The 23,583-nt window shown below is 41.9% G+C and overlaps 1 protein-coding gene across 2 annotated transcripts in view; it reads left to right on the forward strand.

Annotated features, from left to right (window-relative positions):
• Positions 1 to 3: 3 nt before the first annotated feature.
• rngtt (RNA guanylyltransferase and 5'-phosphatase) overlaps positions 4 to 23,583 on the forward strand; it is a 46,643-nt gene continuing 23,063 nt past the window's right edge. The window contains exons 1-11 of one of the 2 annotated variants that reach the window (XM_057016744.1): positions 4 to 392; positions 1,325 to 1,434; positions 1,527 to 1,630; positions 1,713 to 1,801; positions 3,267 to 3,342; positions 4,035 to 4,287; positions 5,713 to 5,822; positions 6,551 to 6,652; positions 12,454 to 12,589; positions 16,200 to 16,271; positions 21,452 to 21,616. In XM_057016744.1, the coding sequence (XP_056872724.1) occupies positions 329 to 392; positions 1,325 to 1,434; positions 1,527 to 1,630; positions 1,713 to 1,801; positions 3,267 to 3,342; positions 4,035 to 4,287; positions 5,713 to 5,822; positions 6,551 to 6,652; positions 12,454 to 12,589; positions 16,200 to 16,271; positions 21,452 to 21,616 (1,281 nt within the window). In that variant the 5' untranslated portion in view covers positions 4 to 328. The remainder of the gene's footprint in view (positions 393 to 1,324; positions 1,435 to 1,526; positions 1,631 to 1,712; positions 1,802 to 3,266; positions 3,343 to 4,034; positions 4,288 to 5,712; positions 5,823 to 6,550; positions 6,653 to 12,453; positions 12,590 to 16,199; positions 16,272 to 21,451; positions 21,617 to 23,583) is intronic. The other variant, XM_057016745.1, reaches the window with a different exon arrangement.

The raw sequence follows: 23,583 nt of genomic DNA on the forward strand, positions 1-23,583 counted from the left end.
ACATTCGTGAAGAAGAGGGGCTAGTGGTGCCACTTTAGCTAAAGCTAGCTAGCACGTTGAAGAGTTCATTGGTGTTGTGATAGCATTAGCTGTGATTCAAACTTAAGAAAACCGTACTCTAATTATGTTTGTTGTGTAGCGCCAGTCTCTAGTTAGTCCGGGCAGCAACGGGAAAAATCTGCAGCAGAATGTTGAAAGAGTTTAAATTGGTTATATCTTTCTGACTTAGGAGCTAAACGGCCCAGAGTCTCGACCGCCTTTACGAGAGGGACCATCAAGCCACAGGCTATTTTTTAAAATATTTGTTGCACCAAAACATTCCCTGGACATGTCACACACCGGACCCCCACCTAGATGGCGGAGCTGTCCCAGACGAGGACAACCCGTGGAAGGTAAGACAAAAGCAAACACCAGTTAGCATCATTAAGCTGTAAGTATTGATGCTGTTGCTTTGTTTTTGAAGACAACCCGTCGGATTGCCGCAGTTATATACATCAAAACAGTTGCTGGTGTCAACCATAAAGCGCACATTTGAAGAGCCAGTGTATTTTAATATGACTAGCAGATAAAATGGTCGCTAGTTTACTAACTTGTTAGCTAACTTGACATCCATGGCTAACTGCCACAGAAACAACATTATCTATTCTTCACAAACATTGCTTCATTTCCCCCCCCAAACCAACCACCTTAGTAGAATTTGAACATAATCTTTAGACGACCATCACAAGATTTAAAGTGCTTTAAATTGGTGCTAGATGTGTTTTCGTTTACTCTGAGGGATGTGATGTTAGCTTTACTGTTGCAGTGTCACGTGTCAAAACAAACCAGCCTTCTCACAGCTTTTTTTTCTTTTTACACCTTAACTCTAAATTCAATTCTTTAATTTAAACCGCACCTTTGTAACCACCTGAAGAACATTTCTCTATTTTTGCTGATGAGCCAATTTTGGGAAGAACTCAAGTCAGTTTGAGAAAATGAATTATCCCCTGTGGACTCTAACAACACCAAACGATATATTACAGTATTAACTTAATAAACTTTACACTAACAAGTGTAGAACTCAGGGCACCATTATTTGTTGAATGAGCAGTTCTCTTATTGGAATGTAATTTGTTTTTTCTAGGCTGCTAAAGGCACTCGAACCTCCACCACAATAAAGTGATGTTTTATTGATAAGAAATTACTAAATATGTAGATGCATTGCACAGTATTTGCCTTTCGAGCATTACTTTGACCATTGTTTTTTAGTGTTTCATTGATTTTTAGAATGTAACCAAACATTTTCTTTTTATATTTGTAATCGGAGTGGATTTTTTCATCATAGGTAAATTTCTACCGATGAAAACGATGTTGGGCCCCAGATATGATGACCAAGTCGCAGCAGAGAACAGATTTCATCCCAGCATGCTGTCCAACCTCCTGAAAAGTTTAAAGGTTTGTGGCAGTGTAAAGAACGACGTTCAACAGTGACATTTTAAATAAAAAACATACATGCGATCGTGTTTTTTTCCTCTCTTTGACTGTAGGTGAAAATGGGTTTGCTTGTGGACCTGACGAACACGACGCGCTTTTATGACCGCAACGACATTGAAAAAGAAGGCATCAAATATGTGAAGCTTCACTGTAAAGGGTATGAGTTCATTGCCATCGATGTATGCTGGTGGAAGGGCAGTTCCCATGTGTTCCAACAGCAGTGTCGCCCATTGTTTTAGCCACGGCGAGTGTCCTTCTGCAGACACCACTGCAATGTTCATCAGACTCTGTGAACACTTCATTGAGAGGAATCCCACGGAATTAATAGGTGAGTCTCTCTTCCTCGTGTTTCAGCTGTGTTTGTATCTGTGGTTAAGCAGTTTTCTGGTTCTAACGCCGGCTGTCAGAGGTCAGATCAGAGTGTTCCGGCTTCCTCAGAGAGTCCCCTGAATGGAACTCACAAACATCCCTTTTCCTCCATGCATTGACTCCACTTTCCACCAGGAGATCGTTATCTTTTTACAATTCAATCTTTTTATGAAAGAATATTTTTTTTATCCCTATGAATCATTTGTATGATTTCATATACATCTGTGGCATTTGTGTCTGGGTTAGCAGTTCGATGATGTGCATGAAAACTGAAGATATGGCCTTCCTGGTATCTGTTCAGTGTTTTGATGACTTATTGTCATCAGCAGCATCGTGTCATGTGTCCAGCAGAGGTCATCCTTTCTCTGGATTTGGAATAGTTGTGCCTTTTTGTTACACAGACTTTTTTGTGATCACTTTTTTTGTGAAATGAGCATGTCAAAGTTCGTTTCTTGATGACAGAATAGCAAATGAAGCTTTCCAATTCACGGGGTCGTGGATCAGATCCCGGTGTGTTGTTGTGTAACTCTGTGTGGGTTCTGTGTGTGTGTGGGAGTTGTGGGAAAACAACACACCTCCCCCTGAATGCCGTGCAGGTGATTTCAAGGTGAAAGGACGCGAGCGTGTCCGATTGCCTTGGTTTCAGAGGTCAGCTGAGCATCGTGCAGATGTCTGCATGTGGGCAGGTGATTGCTGATATCTTAGCTTATTGTCATTTTCCAATAGCATCTGCATCCTAGACATATTTGCTTTGTATTACTGATTAATTAAGCATTTTATTGCCTTCGGTCAGGGGTCGTTCAGAGCTGCTGCGGCCTGTTTTCAATTGCCCTCCTTCCTTTTTCTTCCTTCATGCTGATTTGGCAGCTTGGCCTACTTTGATATTTGTGCCTGTTGGTGGTTTGGTTTGAAGTTGCGGTTTCAGTCTGCTGACAGCAGGGTGCTCTCATACTTCACCCCAGAAGCTTCACATCCTGTCCAGAACCGTCCCCACCTCCCACCGGCAGCGTGGTTTGTGTATCAGAGCGCTCAAACATCACAGCAGACTGTGAATGTCATCTCGGCTACATCCTGTCTTTATCCAGCTGGTGATTAGATTTCATTCTCTCTGTGGAATCTGTGTCCAAATTAGCCAGTTGGGCTGATAAATCTGGACACCCCCTCATCCTTTGATGGTTGAATTCATCTGCAGTGGCTCTGGTGTTGCCAGGCAAACGTCCATTACCGGGGAACAGTGTGTGACTTTTTTAATTTAGCTGCTGTTACGACTGTTGCGTTTTCACTCATATTTCAGAACATTTCTTTACCCTTTAGCTCCTGCGAAGGCTCAGTCTTGTAGGTCTCACTGTGTTTTCAGTTTAATATTTGGGATTTCCAAGTGTTAGCTGGTGTGTGTTTTAATTTGCTCTCTCTCTGTCTCAAAGGTGTTCACTGCACGCATGGCTTCAACCGAACAGGCTTCCTGATATGTGCATACCTGGTTGAGAAAATGGACTGGAGGTATTGATCAGCGGCACCGCTTGTGCTCTTTACTGCCTTCACAATTGCCTCGCACAAAAAGCATCAACCCTCCGAGCCAACACATATGGCCATAGCGTCACCAGAGAAGGCTGCTGCTGCCGGGGGGGGGGGGTCATTTAGCTGGAGATCTCTCACAGCTGTAGACATGAAGGTCGAACAAACCCTCCCACCACCTACTCCATCCTGTTCTATTTCCAGAGGATTTTACATCCCTCCTGCTGCTTCATGTGTGTCTCGGTGGATCGATGTCCAAAACGTATCGCTGCTCTGATTGCTGCTCCCCACCTGCTCTTATTCTTGCAGCGTGATGTTTTTTGGTCTTTCTGTGATTGATGAAATGCTGAAAAATGGCCGTCCTAATTTTCCCGATGCTCAGTGGGGTCTTTTGTTCTCCTGTTCTCTATTGACCCAGACCCTGAAACCCTTGAACGGACCCTGCATCGATCTCCAGGGGAAATTAACTTCCTTAATTATGAGACTTCATTGTAACTGTCCCCCTCGTTGCATTAAGTCGTATGAGACATTGTAGCGCCTCAAAGTTGGTTTACTTGCCAACGTATCCAATTATTACATGATTGTTCTGAGTCATTTCAACATCGCACGCATAAAAAACAAAAAGAACTTGAAAAGCTTATTTTTAACATCCATCTGTGCTCACTTCCTCTCATCAGCGTCGAGGCCGCTGTGGCGGCTTTCAGCCAAGCCCGGACTCCAGGGATCTACAAGGGAGACTACCTCAGAGAGCTTTTCCGTCGTTACGGCGACGAGGAGGACGCGCCCTCTCCCCCGGCTCTCCCCGAGTGGTGCTTTGAAGACGACGACGGCGGCGAACTGGACGACGAAGGCAATGCCGTCGGCCAGGAGTCGGGACCCAGCTCCTCTGGGTCTGCACCTGGCAGACGGAAGAAGGAGAAGCTGAAACTGGTAAGAGTCCAGGAAGAAGATAACGAAGTACCAGCTCTGGAGAATAGAAATTAAATCAAAATATCATCATTTAAATCATCGGTGACTAATACAGGGAGGTGGGCTGGGTGGGACGAATAAAATTAGCATGTTTTTCTTTGATTCTGTTCCTGAGGTTTAGATGGCAGCAGCTTTATTTTCCCTCTTTTTAAGGTTCCTGTCGCACGCTTGAATAGCCTGTTGGAGTCCGTCTGATTCTGACGGTCCTGAGGTTGAGTCTCAGCGCTCCGTTCCAAAGTTCAAAAAGGAGTTTTAAGATTAAATCGCCAAAGGCTGAAGTGCATGTGTCAAAAGTTGAAATCCTGTTCCGAATGTTCTTCGTGGATTTTGTTTAGCTCCGTCTTCCATAGTGAAACGCGACAGACCTCAGTGACCCTGTGGTTTAGCTACAAATGCTGCCCAGCGGAGTGTGTCCTCAGCTTCACATCGGAGCGGGCGTGAGGCACCGATCCCTGTAGCTGCTCGGCTCACTCTGCCGCTCCCACTCAACTTAAGCTTTTTAGATAAAGTTAGTGAATGGAAAAAAAGTCAGTATCAAATGTTTTCAAGCTCCACATTTGCAGTATCCACTTTCATGCTATCCTCTTTATGGGGGGGGGGAGACCTGTTGGAGCCGAGTGTGTCTCAGGTTATTGCAATTACACGCTTTGTCCACTAAATCAAATTGAATTTACAGTCTGGTGCTCTTCCAGGAGTGGATGGCAGAAATAAAATAATAAATTCTCAAGGCTGTGGTATTGTTCCTTTGTTAAAGACGTCACTGATTTGCATCGGATGTTCTTTAGACCAAGAAATGGGAAAACTCCCTTTGACCTGACCTCACGTGCTGCTGGAACTATTATAAGCTTTCGTAGTAACACCCAGTGTAGTTTGGTGTTCGTTGTGTGTGGGATGCAAGCATGATGAACTGGTTCACTAAACGTTATTAAACATTTATTGCCTTATTTATTCTCACTGCAGGCATTGATACAGACAGCACAAGTACTAATGGTATTTGTGGTGAGAGGAGCGATCACACCAGATGTATTTCTGCTCTGTTCAGCATATATCACCATGCATTATTCGTAATAGTCGTTCTAAATATAATGTGAGTGCGTCAGACGTCATCGTGTTGAGATCCATGCGTTCAGGAGGCTCGGATGTCTGAGGGGACTCATCAGTTGAATCACACCCAGTGGAGGTCGAAGCAGAGGAACAGAATGGCTGAGGTGGATGCTGAAAAGAGGTCATGAACACAGAGAGAAGGTCTTTCTACCTGTTGTCTCCACATAGTGGCTCAAAACAAGGAAGCGTCTGTTTGGAAATCAACAGCATTGATTGCGCCGCATGTGTAGGAGCATGGGTCCTTCACTCCAGTCCAAGTTCAGCCTTCTGTTTTCCCCCTAGGGTGCAGTATTCCTTGAAGGCATCAGTGTGAAAGGCGTCACACAGCTTGCAGTGCAACCCAAACTTGGAGAAATCCAACGAAAATGTCAAGAGATGTCCGAGTGGGACAGGTAAGAGCCTCCTCCTCCTCAGCCCTCTGGAGATCTGTGTGTACACATGCAGTGTGTGGGTGTGTGTTACTGTTGGGAGTGACTCATATGTCTGAATCTCTTTTTTATTTATTTTGAGATTTGACATCTTCGACTAAGCCCCAGAATAGATTATTCTTTTCTGGGAGAGACGTGCGAGTGTAGCTGTGCTGCTGTGCCTTGGAAACAGGGCAGGGAAGAACAGAGCGCAGGACAGAAAAGCACATTAATGAAGCAGTCAAGAACTTGACACATGTTGACGTTGCACCTGCGAAGCTGGTTAATGTAATATTTAACAGCTCTTCATCTTCTGAAATAAGATGACGGTGCGTCGCGTTTGACGTCAAGCGACTTGGCCTTATTAATGGTTTTAGGATCATTACACACCCTGTCCTCCATCTTTATTTCAGCGCATTGTGGCTCTGACTTACGCCAGTGTTTAATCATCATGTTGTCGCAACACAAGTTCAGTAAACAGCCGTAAAACTCCAGAGTGCAGGCAACAGTGCTTTAGTGTTTGTTGACAGGGGAACTAATTATAAATACATGCTCGCCAGAGTCTGGTATTTCCTTCCTCCTGTCTTGAATTAAAACACTGTCACTTTACAACCTGGTCATGCTACAGTCTGATTTCTCCTCTAGCCCTCTGGACTTTACCCATTTCCAGACCTGAATGGTGTTGTCTACTCATGTCTTCTTTGCTGTTGCAGATCTGGGTTTCCTGGTGCTCAGCCAGTATCCATGGACCGGCAAAATATCACTTTCCTAGAACACAGTCCATACAAAGTCAGCTGGAAGGCTGACGGCACACGGTGGGTCTGTTGTCCACGCATGTCCACACAGGCATCTCACATCTCCCACAGAGGTCAGGGACCACTAATAGGGATGACTTTGTAGAACTCGTTAGTCTCACTTTCACATTTCAAGGGAGAGGATGTCACTATTGTTCCACGGCTTGTTTTCCCAAAAGCTATTGAGTGGTAAAAATGGATTTCCAGCGTTCCAGCGGTGAAGCAACGTGACTCTCGCTGGCGCAAATGTGCTTGTGAATATTTAATGACTGCAGTCAGTTTAAGGGTCCTACATATTGGTGCTTTAATTTCCTGTCAGACTGGAAGAAAAAGAGCAGAGTGCAGATTTGGCCAACAAAGCTACAGCAATTATGTGGCGTCTACCTCTGCAAATGCCAGTACTTTAAAGTTTCCTCTCTAGTTAATGCAGGGAGGGATTCTATGCTCTTCCGCTCTAGCCTTGAGCTTTCTTTCCACAGCTTCTTTATATCCGCTGTCATGACAATGACGGAGAAAGATCCTGTTTAATTATTATTAGGTTTTTTTTTTACTCGCGCAATATAGTGTTTCCATTTTCATGTACAAGTCATCTTCATTTTCTACACTTGCGCGAAGAATTAAGGAGACATTTTAAGGCCAATTTTTAGATGTTTAATATTCCTGTCATGTTGATTTTCATTATTAAGTGTTTGATTGATGGGCAAGAAACACCAGAAGGGCGTGAGCTTTTTAAGGCCCACTGCTTATTAAGCAGAGACTGTCAATCCAGAGCGGTTCCACTTTTAATCACCAGCGCTCGAGCCCCGTCGCTGCTGAAAGCTCTGATTTTGATAATGGCATGAATAAGTGGCATGAATTAATCAGATTTAATATAGAGGTCTTTTGGCGTATCAGATAAGACTGGAGCTTTGAACACTTTCAGCGAGATTTACTAATCGCAGCGTTTCCCCTGTGATCCCAATTTGACATTCCAGGCACACGTTTCAGAGCACACAGAGAAATGCCATACCTTCCTACCAGTGGCCCAGTGGCCTTTTAAGAACTGAAATGGATTTTTAATGGAAATTTTGTCTCTTTAAGGCAGTCTGGGAATGTTTTTTTCCCTCCTTGCCTGAGGTTCTACTTAAAAACCACTTCATGCTCCAGCCCTGCTTCCCTTTGTTGCTTTAAGGAAAACGTCCTATTGTAATGGAAGTCATTTTTACTTGTTAATTGGATCATTTAGCCTTTAATATCTACCATTTCTGCAGTAAAAGGAGAAAATGGGTGAATGTCTTCACTTCAGACAACTAATTTGTGTATTTCTCTTGCATGAATGGTTCCTGGGGAACGTTGTTTCCTTTTACCGTGCGTTGAACCATCTCTGACAACATGGAATTACTTCATAATACTGGAGAAAACACAACTTCGCTGGTGTTGAGAAAACAATTTTGTGGATTCTAATTTGCTTTAGAGAGGACAGCAGAGATGCCTTAAGTGAACAAACCAGGACAAAGATGGGCAGGTTCTAATATTTTCTTTTGGTGGTGCTTCCTTTTGGCCAGATGAGTCTTTGCCTGTGAAGGGGAGTGAAGACTTTGAGACTTTGAATATTGTTGTTCTCTTTCCAGAGGATCTGCAGTGGAAGATTGTGGCTTTGTTATTGCTAATCAAAAGTCCACTTTAAATTCAATCCATCGTGCTAGTTAGATATTCAAAAGCCCATTAGGGTGAAAAACTTTCTTCTTACAATTGTTATATGGCAGAAGTATAGAAAAATGGCTAATTAAAGCTGAGTTTGAGTTTAGTGAAACTTCTCCATTTTAAAGTCTTAAAATAAAGGAGAAATTGCATAGTAGTTAATTTATACTTAGGTCTAGAATAAAGGTGGTGGTTGAGCATATTTGCCGAGGAAAATACTTATACCATCATTTCAAATTTTTCAAGCGGCTTAAATATCCTGCTTTTGTCCCTGTGAGGGAACACTCCACAACATTGGAGGATTGATCTTTCTGTTTTTGTCTCTTATCTGTGCTGTCTAAATGAAAGCTCAACATGGTGTTTCTAGGCCCGTTGATGTGCCACTAATGACGTGAGAAGCTGCTGGATCAGACCTCCTCTGGGGCTCATCTGCTCCCAGTCATGCTACAGGTCCAGGCCACACAATAGCAGCCTGTGCCTCATTAGGGTTAAATTTCTTAGGGATGGAGCTCAGGGAAAGGCTAAAACATGAGGCTCACAGCATCAATCACAGGAGTGGAGCATAATGGATGAAACTGGTTGAGAGGGCTTCACACTGGTGTGGACATTCGTTGTGGGGTTTTATGGCCTGTCAAAGAAAAGGTGTCTGACTTGAGTGAGTCGAGATGACAGTGGTAAATGGATAAACGGAAGTGCGGCAGGTATCCCGGTAATGGTCAGACATGGATTCATTTTGAATGTACTTGACAGCATTAGTTGTGCTTAAATAGCCAATTAGGCAGCAGAGGAAGCCCTTCTCCTGGTGGGAGACTAGACGTGTCCTCACTTCAATGGTGTGACACTCTTCCTACCTGTATGATTTTAACTTTCCTTTTCTTTAATAAAGCAGCCCAAGAAGATCCTCCCACCCGTGGAAATCATTAAACAGCTCACTGTGAAACCTCTGGACAAACATTTCCTCTGAACAATGCTTGCTTTGTGCCCACTCCCATGCAAAAAATGTCATCCCTATTCAATTTTTCCCACCTCCCCCATATTTTTTGTGATTCCCTGCAGATAAATTTCAGCCTAAAGCTTAAACCGTACACACGAAAAAACAAAGAGCACATTATGTGCAGACGTAATGTGCACTTTCAGGTTATATATTGCAAATGCAAATACATTCAAAGCAACATTATCTGAAATTATGTGGTCCAGGCCATGTCATTATCTGTGTTCATTCAGAGGGAGCGTAGTGTCTGATCTCTTGGCTACCACAGCAGCATTATGTCCAGTGTGTCACTCTCACGCTTCCTTTATGTGAAAACGATCTCTGATTAACTGAAGGGAGTGCCCACTGCCTACGCGTTCATGCCTGGAGGAACAAAAGGCTGAATGTTTAAGGTCAGATTTTTGGTGCTGATGGTGTGCTGGTCCTCCTCTCCCCACACATCCTTAGTCGATAACTTATTAAGAGCAGTAGTTTTATTCCCATCACAAACAGCGGATCTGCCTTCTCAACAAAACTCCTTTTTTCATGTGAGAGTTTCACAGTTTAGCCACAAAAACAAATTATCACTTCATTAATTTAGTAAATGAGACGTTATTAAGCTGATGAATCAACAGTGAAAACAAGTCGCGTAGCTTATAACACAGTTTTAGAGGTTTTGGAGCTCATACTTGTCAGCTGGTGTATTATTCTCCACCCCGCCTCAGAGCTGGTCTCGTGCCAGTCTCTCCATTGGAACCAGCTGGTATTGATGGCTCTTCCATTGCATCGGCTCCCTTTGTGATGATGGCGGTAAAATTAAGCCGGTTTGAAAAACGCATCATTCTGCAGTAGCTTTTGGTTTAACCACAAAACATTTTACCCAGTTTTTAGGAACTAAAAACTGCACAAAAATCGTCTCAATTTCAGAGGTCTGATTACAACCCTTAACCTTTGGTTGTCTTTAGTTTTTTCTTTTTTATTGCTGTAAGAACAGAAGAAGCACCCTATAGTATATAAGAGGCTTCATAAATTCATTCATGTATAAAAGGAAAAACATGTTTCTGTCAGTTTGATTGCATCAAACTAAGGGAAACTGCTCTATGTGTGTTGAACAGTGCCTCTACATTGTGATTCAGAGGGTTATGGTGGGAAGGCAGAATAGACGGAAGCACATGGCAACAGATGATGTTTTTGAAAATCCATCTTATTTAAGTGTGTACATGGCTTTGGGATGAAGATGCTGTATTAGTAACTGCTCACTGCTGTTGAACTTCAGGACTCTGTTGGAGGACAGTGGCGCCTGTTTTGTTGGGTGTGGCCCATCTGTTCTCCTTTCTCTGGTAACCAACAGAAGGGAGGATCAAGGTTTTTGCCTTTTTCGTTGCCCTGCTGTTGAATTTACGCACGAGGCCTGCCAACTTAGTGATCAGCAGACTTTGTTGATCAAACAGTGAACATTTGCTGTGGGCACTTGACTCCAGGCGTAAATCAGGAGGAGTGTATTGCGCCACCCTCTGATTCCTGCTGTTTATTTATTGATTTTAAATTTCTAATAAATTAATCAGTGGTAGAGACCAATTATTTTTAACTTGATTAAACAAAACCACATCTGAAATAGTTTAGTAGTCACCTGTTGCGCCTAAAAGCGGAGAACATGCCTAAGGCTGGAAATTGGGCAATGTGCGGGGAGCGAGATGATTGCTCAGGATTGTATTTTGGTTCTGGGTATCTATGGATTAGCTCCTATTTCTGTAAATGGTTAAGATTACACTTGCTTACAATTATTCATTCTTGCTGTTTGAGAGCATTCTTCCCCCAAACTGCAAAGAACTTAAACTCTGTGCTTTATAATCCAACAAGCTGCCACTGATGCAGAGGAAGGAAGCAGATTAATGCCAGCCACATGATCAGTTGTACTCTAGTGTAAAGATCTGGCCTGGTTTAATGGCTGATTAACCAGATGCCCCACTCAAATTTTACATTTTCAATTTTTAAAAGCATCCTGTTTTCATTTTGAAACTTTCCACTTACGTAATGTAATTCACTCAGAACAAAATAATGTAGGAAAAATTAAAAATCTCAATCAGAAACCCATTAAGAACTGTATTTAGAATCATACTCAAAATCTAGGAAATAAATGAGCCCACAGGCTGATCCAAATTCTTCGAATTTCCTCAAGACTGATAGTGTGGATGAGTGTATCTGGCCTCCATTTTCCTCTGCACTCTCTGCAGCATCTGTGTTGCTCCTGTTGAGGTGACAGCTGGACTCCTAGGATGTAAACACAGGCCCCACTCATGTATGTTGGGCCCTTATGGCACCCTTAATGAGTCTGACAGTTTCTGACAGTTCGCGTGACCTGCTGGAGAACTCTGGTGATGCTCCTCCTGTTATGCATCTCACAAAGGAGCAGCTAGTGGCCTTGCTGCTGGGCTGTTGCTCTCCTGTGGTCCCACCACTTTCCTTGTGTACTGGCCTGCCCCCTTATACCTCCTCTACTCCCTTGACACTGCTAGGGGATACCACAAATCTTCTGGCCCTCCTACAGCAGCGGCACTAAGTAACCTGTGGGCTACAGATAGACCCACATGCTACGAACCAGGAATCAACCAGACAGCCCGAGGAGGGAGAAACAATCTGACCACCTCCTGAAAACAATCCTTAAGATGGGTTGTCTCGCGTTTATAAAAACCCGCAGTTGCGTACTCATCTCAGGGAAAAAACAGTGATGAAATGTGCCTTTAAAAGAGGACGCTTTTAATTAAAGACCTTTGTATTTGTGAAAGAGCCTTCTTATTTATTGGAGGTTTAATTGGTTTAGTTGCTGCATCTGTATGTCAAGTGTAATTGTTTTTTTCTCTCTGCATCAGTTAGTTTAGTCTTTCGATGTATGAATGAGCAATTAACACATCTAGCGAGGGAAATTAAGTGCTAAATGTCATAAAAGGTTATAACATGTTAACTAAAGTCAAGGTGCCTGTCAATTACACTTTTAATACTCATTTTGTTTCATTTCAAATCATCACAATCTCGCTGCTTGGCTTAAGCAGCTTTGTATTTAGAAAAATCAATGTTTCTACAAAAAAGCAAACATTTGACATTCAAAAAATGTAACAATCATCTCTCCTTCTGGTGACATTGTGAACTTTAATAGTTTTGCCTTCTCCCACAGGTACATGATGTTGATCAATGGAAAAAATGAAGTATTCATGATTGACAGAGACAACTCAGTCTTCCACATAGCAAACCTTGAGTTTCCGTTCCGGAAGGATCCAAGCACCCATTTAGCGAATACCCTGTTGGATGGGGTGAGTTATTCTTATTTGTCATCATCTCATTTCAAAGCTGCATGCAACATTTTGCTCCCAAAAGGCTTTTCTTGTTTTCCTGCATCTCTTCATGTTGCTCTACTTTTCTCCTCTGATGCACATTCATTCAGCCATAGGTCTCTCCAGCCTTAGGTGGAGGAATAGAACTGCCAAAGACCTTTAATAAAGCGAATGATCCTGCGTACTGTGAATGAAATACATGACTTTGCATTGTCGCTCCTCCTGTCACTCGGTTGTTTTAGAATGGACAGCAGAATGCGCTCTGGGGGGCAACAGGACGGTGACTTAACATTATTGTTTAATACCAGGCTCAGACTCTTAAGCCCCTTTCACACTGCAGGAAGTTCCTGCGTTTTCCCAGTTTGATGCTGGTCTTTTTGGCAATATGAAAAGCTTGTTCTGGCATTGCGTCCTGTGTCAAATGAACTTTCAAGCAACCTGGGAAATTTGTGGTCTGCAGCATGAAAGAAATCTCCTATAAATCATTCTCTTGATCTCCCCGGGTCCAACCTCTGATTGGCAGAGATTTTTTCTGTTTCTATGGCAATATTGCAGCCTGTTGGAAGAGCACGAGTTTGACCGGATGCAGGGACAGGTGATAAACAAGCTGAATGAGGTGAAAAACAGAAATCAAAACCAGGAGGAAGCTGGAGCGCATCGGATGCACCGCGTGGCTTATTATGAACTTTACAAATGAATATGCAGCCACTCAGCTCTGGCACACTCCTTGAGCATCTCGAGCTCGCTCTTTGCACCACAGGTGCCCCCTGTCTCCTTCAATGTGTTGTCAAGCTCTAGTGCCAAACAGAAACCGGAGCGGCATGACAATGTGCCAGCTTAATCAGTTATTTTCAATTGTTTTGGCATATTCTCCCAGTCACTTCTGTCTTTTTTTTTTAAGCCATGGTGTATTTTTTTTAAATTGAGAAAGTCCCACTGCACACCGCCGACTGAAAATGTTAGGAGTTGACACTCAGTTAATACTGACTATATACTCTATATTTATACTCTGTGAAACTTAGAGATGTTTGGATCATTTGCAAACAAAAAAAATAGATTTTGAAAAAAAAAGTTTTTAGTTAAACTCGGTGATTTCAGATGAATTCCCATGGTTCATCTTAAAATCTCTCACAACACCCGAGTGTGCCATGACCTGGGTTGAAAGGCACTTCTCTCAATGTTTCAGTGCAAAACTCTAAAATAATCCATTATGTTTTTTTAAGCACAACACAAAAAACAAATCGAGTGTTGCCTGACAACATTGCTGTTAAATTTGATGCAATTGTATTGCGCACATATGACGAGCAGCGTCGCCCAAAATAGCCACCATGGAAGCACTAAAGACTCGCCTCCTCCGCCTCGAGCTTCTAAGGCCTTTTCCAGATTAGCCACAAATTCCATCCGCCTTTCGCTGCATCGGCACTCCGACATTCTTCAATCTGTTCTGAGCTTCAAACTTTGCGAACGGACAAAATCGCAAAGTAAGAAACAAACATGCTGTCCATTGTTTACTCGGCAGCGTTCCGTGCACGTAAAGGTGTAACGACGTCAATGCGTTGGTGTAGAGTAAAGAAACAACACACCTCAGCTTGAAGTCAGACCCAGACTGAGAATGTGAAAACGCCCAAATTCTGAGCAAAGGTGGGTCGACCCGCGTTAGAAAATCCTGCAGCTAATTTCAGTGTGAAAGTGGTGTTATTGACATGTTGCTGTTGTTTGGATGATGCAAATTTCTTTACTTCTCAGTGCCAGGTGCTGTTGTTGGCAGAAAATTTAAATAAAATCTCAAATTTAAAAATCTTGTATTAATGATAAACCCAGAATTTCTTTGAATAAGATAAGTTTCCCCTTCTTTTTTAAATCATCTGTTGGAGCTTCAGACTCTCACTTCAGAGAAGCTACGCTTGGTTAAACACGAGGCCTGTTCAAGCCCCGCTCTATTGTCTGATGTGTTAATATTCACCCCAAAAGATCAGCTCTTTCCCTGTTCAACATGTGTTGTAGCAGAGCGTTTAAGGCTTTACAGCCATTTCTGAACGAATGCACACACATTCCTGTTTTCCTTTCGCCTCATTATGTATTCGTCTACTGCTATCGTCTATCAGTGCAACAGTTCAGTGCGTTGGATGCATAGCAATGACAGAGAGCCCCTAGAAATGACTTCACGTCTTCCAAAGCCTCTCACAAACCACTCTGAAAATAAAGTACCTCACATCTCACCATATAGCATCTGCTGTGTAGTGTATGCGCTGCAGTGTTCCACGCTGTGATTGCAGCAGTTTGGCAGCATAAATAAACAGTTATGTAAATTCGGAAAATTATCTATATGGGTTTTTTTTTGTCCAGATGATGTGCTGCTATTACTGGCTCTACTGCAACTAAAACGTGTTAGAAGCTAGTCAACGGCACCACCGTGGTTTACGAAGCTGTGCAAACGACATTTAGAAAGCCTTAATATGAGTCCATGATGCTCACATGAGTAAAGTAATCTTATTATATTGCACAGTCTGTGGCTAGGAGAGCCATAATGCATGCCCCTGGACACCTCCAGGCAGCAGTGGAGCCACTGTTATATTTAAAACATCTGACCTTCAATTTCCTCTATATCAGAATGTATGAAGTTGTTGTCAGAATGTCTGAAAACCATTTACAATGGCTGCTCCAAGCCAACCACAATTATATTTAGTGAAACCCCACATTGTATTTTGTATTAATGCAAATTGGCAGTAACTGCTCAAGGATCAGCTCGGCAACATTCTGGGCAGATAGAACTCCGCAGCTGTAGAAATAGGGGCCACGGGGCCCAAAAAAGGCTCCTGTCTGAAGCAACATTGTTATTGAGGCAATCATCCATCCATCTTCTAGGCACTTTTACCCTTGTGGTTTCACTGCAATTGAATCCTGGTACATTTATTTGTTGTTTTGAGATTATATATTTCATTATTTATATGATCTTCTGGTCTTACCCTTACCCTTCCTTCATCGGTTAAATTGAGTTTGCCTTACATAACACCAGTTAATAAACACATTTTGTATATTCTAATAACTAAGTATCTTGTTTGTTGTTTTCCCAGCTCACTCATGTTGGCAGCGCAATCATTTTAGTCCTAAAAATATTGTGTTTGCGTCAGCTCCCATTTTTACCAAAAGCTACAAAGGTGCAGCATAGGCTTAAATACTTTATGAGCAAAAAAGGTATAAATATAGTTCTCTAAATGCAGTGTTTGGCTGTTTATTTAACCCCAACAAAGCAGGAGCTGCAACCAAACTTTCAGATGCGCTACTCGAGTGCCAGGAATGTTTGCGCTTTGCTGCAGCTGCAGTCACGATCGTGCACCGTTTCTGTGAGAGTCGATCATGTCTGTTGGGTGTCCTTCGCCATCACTGCACCTGACTCCCAACTTGCGTCTTGCATAATGGATGCATGGGGCTATTTCTGCTTCATGTGCTAGTAGCGTGAACCCCAGCACACACTTCCCTCCTGATTCTTTGCTGTCCTCCCATTGCTGCAGGCATCTCCCTCTGAACATTTACAACTGTCACCTTTTCCCATTTCCACTGATCCGAATTTTAATTTTTTTTTCTGCAGGAGATGATCATCGACAAGGTGAATGGTCAGCCGGTCCCGCGCTACTTGATATACGACATCATTAAATTCAATGTGAGTAGCGCTACCAAAGAATGTATTGTCGCTCTCTGGGATATCCAGTCGCCCCAGGTCACAGTGTGGTTACACTCTCAGCTTTGACAAGGCTGTTTTTTTGGACATCGGAAATTTTGTTGGTTCTGTCAAGATTTATATCCATCTATAACAAAAGGGCTGTAAGTCAAGAAAAAGCATTAACATGGAATTGAGGTGTTTATTGGGAAATCTTTATATTCACATCTTTGCTTCAAAGACGATACTAAATCAAGTTGCAGCGGCATGAACAGGCCTGTCAACACGAATGCTAGAAAATACAGTGCTGTGCTGTGCAGACTGTCACACACTGGGATGAAGGACCAGAGTACCAGGACTCAAATCAACACTGGTTGCATCCGACCCAGACTCAATATTACTCAGGCTGTCACACATAAAATGACTTGGTTGGCTTTTTTTTAAGTCACCTTGCCAGCGCCGTTAGAGCCGTTGGTCACTCTGATGAGTATTTTTACAATTTCAAGTTGGCGTTTTCCTCTACAGCAGCATTAAACTGATTTCATGATGCCTTTTATTGGTATTCCTTTACATAACTCACCTGTAAATGACGTTCTAGACACAACTAAGCATTGAATGTGCTCTTAGCAAGTCTTGACCATCCCCTTTGTTAAGATTTGATGGAAACCTCAGGCATTGTTAAGGTTGTTAGTTATACTTTGCTTTTCTTTCTGCTCCTTTCACCATCAGTCAGAACATGGGCACAAACAAGCAGTTCAGTAAGGTCTCCAGTGGTGAAGTGGGGTTTCTTTTGAGCTGGTGCAGGGGTTAGTAAGGCTACATGACCTCCTCTGCTCCATTACCAAGGAACAGTTTTATCGATTGCAGCGGGCCATTATTAGACTTATTATCTGTGGTGTGTTGAACCTCGGCTGCATCCTTAGACCCTTGACAGAGGTACGACTCTACTTAAAGCACTGGAGGAGAAAAAAGACACCTCCTGCCAGAGCAGGGTGCTCGTTTCAAGTGATTTCAGTCAGGTAAAGCACAGTACTGGGAATTATTTTGATGAGAAATCATCTCCTCTCGCCATAAAAGCTAATTTAAGGAGACAAGATTCCGACTGAAAAAAATTAATTAGTAAAGAATTTTTTTTATTGTTTATCCTCTTTTGTCAGCTGCAAAAGAAATAGATTTCTTGTCAGTTTAGCTGCCAAATGAATCTCTTACAGTGGCTATGAGAAGTATTCACACTTCATTCTTTCATTATGTTTTCTTCACGGTGAAGCCTCATGTCAAAAATAATTTAAAAATTCTTTTTTTCACCTTGCCAATCTACACTGAGTGGCTTCAAGGAGACCCAGAATCTTAGAAACAATAATGAAGCCATGTGTTCTGCTACAGCTCTGCCTCTGAGCTTAGGCAGAATTAAATACAAAGTCTGAACAAAAAGAAGTGTTTATATATTGCTAAGGGCATATCTGCCTGGATATGTGTACTTTACTGGCATTAGGTCCGTTAATTTCAAATTAGACGTTTGACTGCTGGCGTACCGGTAGTTTGTAACTCCTGACGTTCAACAACACGCCGACACCTTCTGCAGTCACCTCCCAGCAGCTGGCCGTCGAAGGGCCCGTTAGAACAACCCAGAGAACTGCATTATTGACGACTTCATGACTACAAGTAGAAACAGTGTGATATGATTCACAGCTTTGGCTCAATTTTGGATTAACCTTGAGTTCTAATTTAACCCTGGCTGAGGAGCGGGTTCTAGACTCCGTCGCACGCGGGTGTTAATCAAACCTCTCACTCTCTTTGTCGGGAACAAAGTCACAGGACCAGCAAGAAAACAGTCACACCAAGAGCTTCACTTTTATTTTGAGACAAACAGAGGAGCAAATGCTGCACATCTGTTTGTCCTTAGTGTTTGCTGACATGTTAAAGCAGGGATACAGCCACCCATTCACCATCCAGCTGTCATCAATAGGACCCAGGACATGTTGTCAAAGAAGTCGGAAGAGGACAGAACTTGTACCACCTGAGGGCATTTACCCATAATGGCAGAATTCCACAAATTGGAAATGATGAGAGCTTGTGTTATTTGTTACTAGATTGCAGTGAGTTGTATTTCTAAAGGATATAAAGAAAAGAATGCCCTTATTTTGGAATTACACACGATATCTTGCAGCAGTGACCCTAATTGTAAATAAAAATCGTAGGATGCGATATGATATGTGTTAGTTAAATATACTGTTAACACCAGTTGTCTTTGTTGACCCTAAGGTAGGAGCTTAGTTTGCACCCCATAGGGGAATTCCAACTGTTTTCCTAGAATCGACGTGCAGGGGAATGGTTGCAGTTCTTCAGGTGAGAACGAGCTTATCGAGCCACTCAAGTCTGCCAAGTCCAATAATCCTGACAGGCCTGCATTCATCAGCATTAGCCAATGATGTGAGGACTCCCAGCCAAGACCTGCTGTGTTGGAAAGGAGTGCACATCAAGAGTGGACATTGTATGACTCAAATTATTAAATGATTATTTCAAACGAGCACAGCAGTGTCAGTCACAAGATTCCTCTCAATACTACTCATCTATGACCTGTATATTTGCCATTTACCGGTAGTCAATTTATCAGTTTAGATTTATTGATTGTACCTAATACCCCTATTTCATTAACAGACATGTCCTTTGGAGTATGTGGTGGCCGCTTTGATTTATAGTGAGGGGAGAGCAGCTTTCTGTGACATTGAAACTCTAAATCTTCATGGTTTCAGGCTTTTCTGTGGTAACAGTCTTTGACTTAATCAGAGTTTTTGCTCGTGAGCTTAAATTAGGTTAAAGTGTCTGTTAGACGTTTTATTGGCAGAGAGTATATAAATATACAGAGATTCAGGCAGCGAGATCGAGGGTGTAAAACTGGCACAAGAGGATTGGGTGTTCCGACGGCACAGAACTAAACAGAGTTTTCATTATAACAATTTTCAGTTCATTGGGGCTTGAGCTGGATATGCTGTAAACAGATTATTCTGCTCTCTGGCTCTGGTCTCTTTACTGTCAGTGTTGGTAATGTGATCATAAATCACAATATATGCAAGTGACTGCTGTTATTTTTTTTATTTAGCCAGAATCTATTTCTGAAAATACCTCTTTTATAGGTTTTGCTACACAAAATCCAGCTAAAAGTGTGTGGTTTGTTGAGCTTTCCGTTGCCCTAGAATGATTGCGGGGCTCATTTGAGTCTTGCAGCCCACATGTACATTAAGGAAGTCAAAGGAGCAAAGACAATAGATAGGCGAGGTTCTTTCTGCCCGTGGTAATTTATACAGCATACACCCTCAAAGTCTGGAGACACAAATTGGGTTTTTCCCCAAGACAGAGACCAGTTAATTAAGACCCCAGCTCGTTTTGGTGACGTTGGAAAATATGCAAATATTTCAAATCAACTTTCATTAGTTGGATCCAAGTTAAAGTAAAAAAAAAAAAACATATTCTGTCTTCGGAGGTGTCAAATATCTGCCAAAAGCTTTATGGGAGTACTGGTACGTGTGGCCAGGATAATACAGAACAGAGTGGGGTAGTTTGAGTGACGCATACTTAATCACACACTGACACACAGATCCCAGCAGGAGTACATGAATGCAGATTTTAATTTCTGAGGCATCGTGTTGTTTGTCTGCTTCTGTTTCCTCAGAAGCTTGCTTAGAGCTCCCACTATCAGTGCTAGCCCAGTGACAGCTGCACTTTATAAGCTTTTGATGGCTGATGCTAATTTCTCACCTCCGTATAATGTCACTAATTCTGAACTGTCAAAGAAAGGAGCGTTTTCAAAGTATTCCCTACGCGTCAGCTTTATGTAATGTGTTTTTAGTCACTCTTCCAGCCCCTCAAGCCTCTCAGCAAAAAAAGCTTTAGTTTTGCTTCTGCAGTTCTTTGCGTTTAACATTTAATGTGCATTTATATATAGATCGCCTATGCTGTTAGTTGTTTCTGTCCTTTAATATGGGCCAGGCAATACCATGAATGCAACGCTGTCAGACTTGGTAGTTGAGCTTTCATTGAACAATAATCTATAGAATTAATCAGATTTATGATTTTAACCAAAATATAATAATATTAGCTTATACTTGCACACACACACACACACACACACACACACACACACACAGAATAGGAATATCTATACAGATCAGAAAGTATAGGCTCTTTTCGCAAGACTTTCTTGCTTGTATACGTGTTTTTTTCTATAGCTGGGGAGCTCAAGATTATTGTTTTTATTTGTATGCTACTTTAGCTTCAGGATTCACCCACTTCACCTGGTACCTTTGGTCTTGACATTAAAAGGTTATTCTCGCAATCTCCTGATGAAACGGTAATTGTTTGCGTTTGCTCGGCTGCGTTGACTCCCTGTTCAATCAGATAATGCCCCCACAGGCATTACAGACTGCTCTGTCACTTAAAGGGCATGTGGCAATCATTACAGCCCCGTATATGGATTAAATGTGCATCCTGTAATCTGATTAGACTTTCAAATGTGTGAAGAATAGAAATTTTGGTAATAAGGTTCAATGTAAATAGCCTAATGTAAAAATTGTTTCCTTTCATAGCGACTGCAGATATATTTACAGGGAGCATTTTTCCTTTTATTCATGTTAACTGTTGATTCATGTTATGATTGTTACGATATCTAAATAAGATTTTTATCTGCTTTTTTGTTGAACACACATGGATAGTGCCTGCCTTGGATCAGCCGCTCTTACAGCTTCTGTCTGCATGTCATGGCTAACACACGCTGCCAAATGTGTGGGATACGCTACCAGCTGTTACACCAGTAACCTGTACTGGAAATTCAACGCTCTCTCTCAAGAAAACTGCATATTTTTTCATGCGGCAGATGAAGGCATCATTTTGGGTTGCCAGTATAATTTTCTCCATCTTTTGGACCAGGAACACATTTTAAGCATTAGGTCAACTTAAAAATTCATAAACTATGCTTGGGATTTGTAGTATAACAATACTTCACAAAATCTGTTCTGACTCTCAACCCTTCATATTAACATTACAACGTTGCCTTATTATGGTTAGAATATGGTTAGAATGGAGCGCAGCACTATGTGTTCCACGCATGCTTTTCTGATTTACAGGCTTTCACAGCTCTTGGTGGTGAGAATAAAGATGGTTTAATTTGTGCTTTTGTGTTTTTGCAGGGACAGCCTGTTGGCCAGTGCAATTTCAATATCCGTCTGCTGTGCATAGAAAAAGAAATCATTACTCCCCGAATGGAAAAGATGAAGTCTGGACAGATTGACAAAACCAAGGAGCCCTTCAGTATCCGACATAAATCTTTCTTTGACATTCACGCATCACGCAAGGTAAAATGAACGTTGCTGTGATGTTTTCCAATAATATTATTAACCCTGCATTACAGATAACAATTCAATTTACACCTTCCTGCTTTTAGTGCTGAGGGATACAGAGATTATTCCTTCATAAGAAACCATCAGGCTTAGGTGCTTGTATGTGGAGCAGCTGTAGGAATGGAAATACATATAATTCACTCTACATTAAATTGCCCAGATAGACCCTCTTGTTTTTGCTTTTTTCCCACCTTTAATTTTATCTTCAGTCACTGAATAGCATTTCTATTGGGTTAAGATTGGATTATAGATTTGGTCACTAAGGAATATCCAGTCGTTGTCATGACAAGATCTTTGGTTCTTTTCCCAGTGTATTCTAATTCCTCTGTTGTGTGATTTCCTGGTGTCATAGGGATGCATCCGATTCATTCTGTGACTTTATATGCATCAGAATGTATCCTGTAGTCATATCAGCGATCTCCTCATCAGTACATATAGCGTAGCAGGCACACTCATTAACGCCGTAACACTACCTCCACACCATCTGACTAATAATAAGGTACTGTAGCTTTAACATCACCACAGTTTTCTTATCCTTCTCAAGTTTCTCTTTCCACCTTCCTCATGCCATCAATCTTGGTTTCAAGATTCCACTAAAATACAAGGTATCAGCACTGGTGTACACCTTAAAGGGACACCTTACAGCTCAGGGAACACATATTTACCATTAATTACGTGCTTACTATCAATTTGAATTGTGGCCTTTTTGCATCCCAAATCTGGGTTCAGCATCAGACCCAGAATGGTATTTTCTTGGAATAATCTAAGTAGCTGCTAAAGATTCTACTTGTAGTTATTTCTCCTTGTCCAAACAGTAACCTATGAAACCCCCATGAGGTTATAAACTGAATTTCAATCTTGCTTGGTAATGCTTATATAAGAAGCGATCCTGTGCTTGATGTCTCTGAGACTTCCTCGTTAGACTGCTGTCAGCACATTCAGTAATATTCATCTTTACACATTGCCTATAAGAATCCATCCTGAAGTACAAATAGTTACACCTAGAAGGAAATGGGTGTAATATGAAGGATTACTCTTGACTGCTGATGCGAGGCCTAGTGTACATTTGGACAGAAAAAAGCTGAATGTAATGTTTTTTTAGTCTTGCCGTGTCTCTTCCCCCTGAAAATGCAAAGAAGATTATCATAGCGAAGCTCGGGATTTACTTGAATTTGGTGTGATTAATAACCTTTCAGATATGTTTCTTTCGGCAAACAAAGGACCACTTTTATCCTCAAAACAACTGCCGAGCTTTCATCAGCATCCTGCATTTTTGCTCTGATACCAAGCCTGTGCAAGGTTGGCGCACCATTATTTTGATGTTTTACTCAATCCAGGCTCATCAAAGTCCCTTAATAGCAGAGAGTGTTTTCTTTTGTTGTCGTCTTTATGTTCATTCTTTGCCAGCAGTGATCTTGGAGTGTGGCCTGTTTTCAGTTTCCCAGTATGCATTTTAGGGTCACCTCTGATGCTGTAGAAATTAAGTCGCTCCGATTCTGTCTGGTTTCTGACTGCTTTATTGTTTTGTTCATTGGCCATCTGCTGCTCATACAGTCATAGCTCTGTTATGTCAGATATTAAAAGAGTGAAGCGGGGGTCTAGCTCATTAATTCAAAGCTGCACAATCTCCCACTTCATTGCACGTTGACCAGAAATTCCTTTCAGGGTTATTTCTTCACAGACCCAAATTGTGTGAGCTTTTGTACATCAGCAGTCTGCTTTTTTTCATCTCGAACACTTAAAAATTCATGCTGCCATTTCCTGCCAGTCGAGACCATTTGTTCCCTTTGCTCCCTTAACTCATCCATTTACACTACAAAGACCCTTTGTATCATACAGAGCTTTAGCAATCTGACAACTGGATTAGAAATTTGGGGAATTTCCCAAATGCATAGTTTGGACAGACAGAAAATGTTGTGTGG

The sequence above is a fragment of the Takifugu flavidus genome, chromosome 19 (genome assembly GCF_003711565.1).
Source record: "Takifugu flavidus isolate HTHZ2018 chromosome 19, ASM371156v2, whole genome shotgun sequence".
NCBI lineage: Eukaryota > Metazoa > Chordata > Actinopteri > Tetraodontiformes > Tetraodontidae > Takifugu > Takifugu flavidus.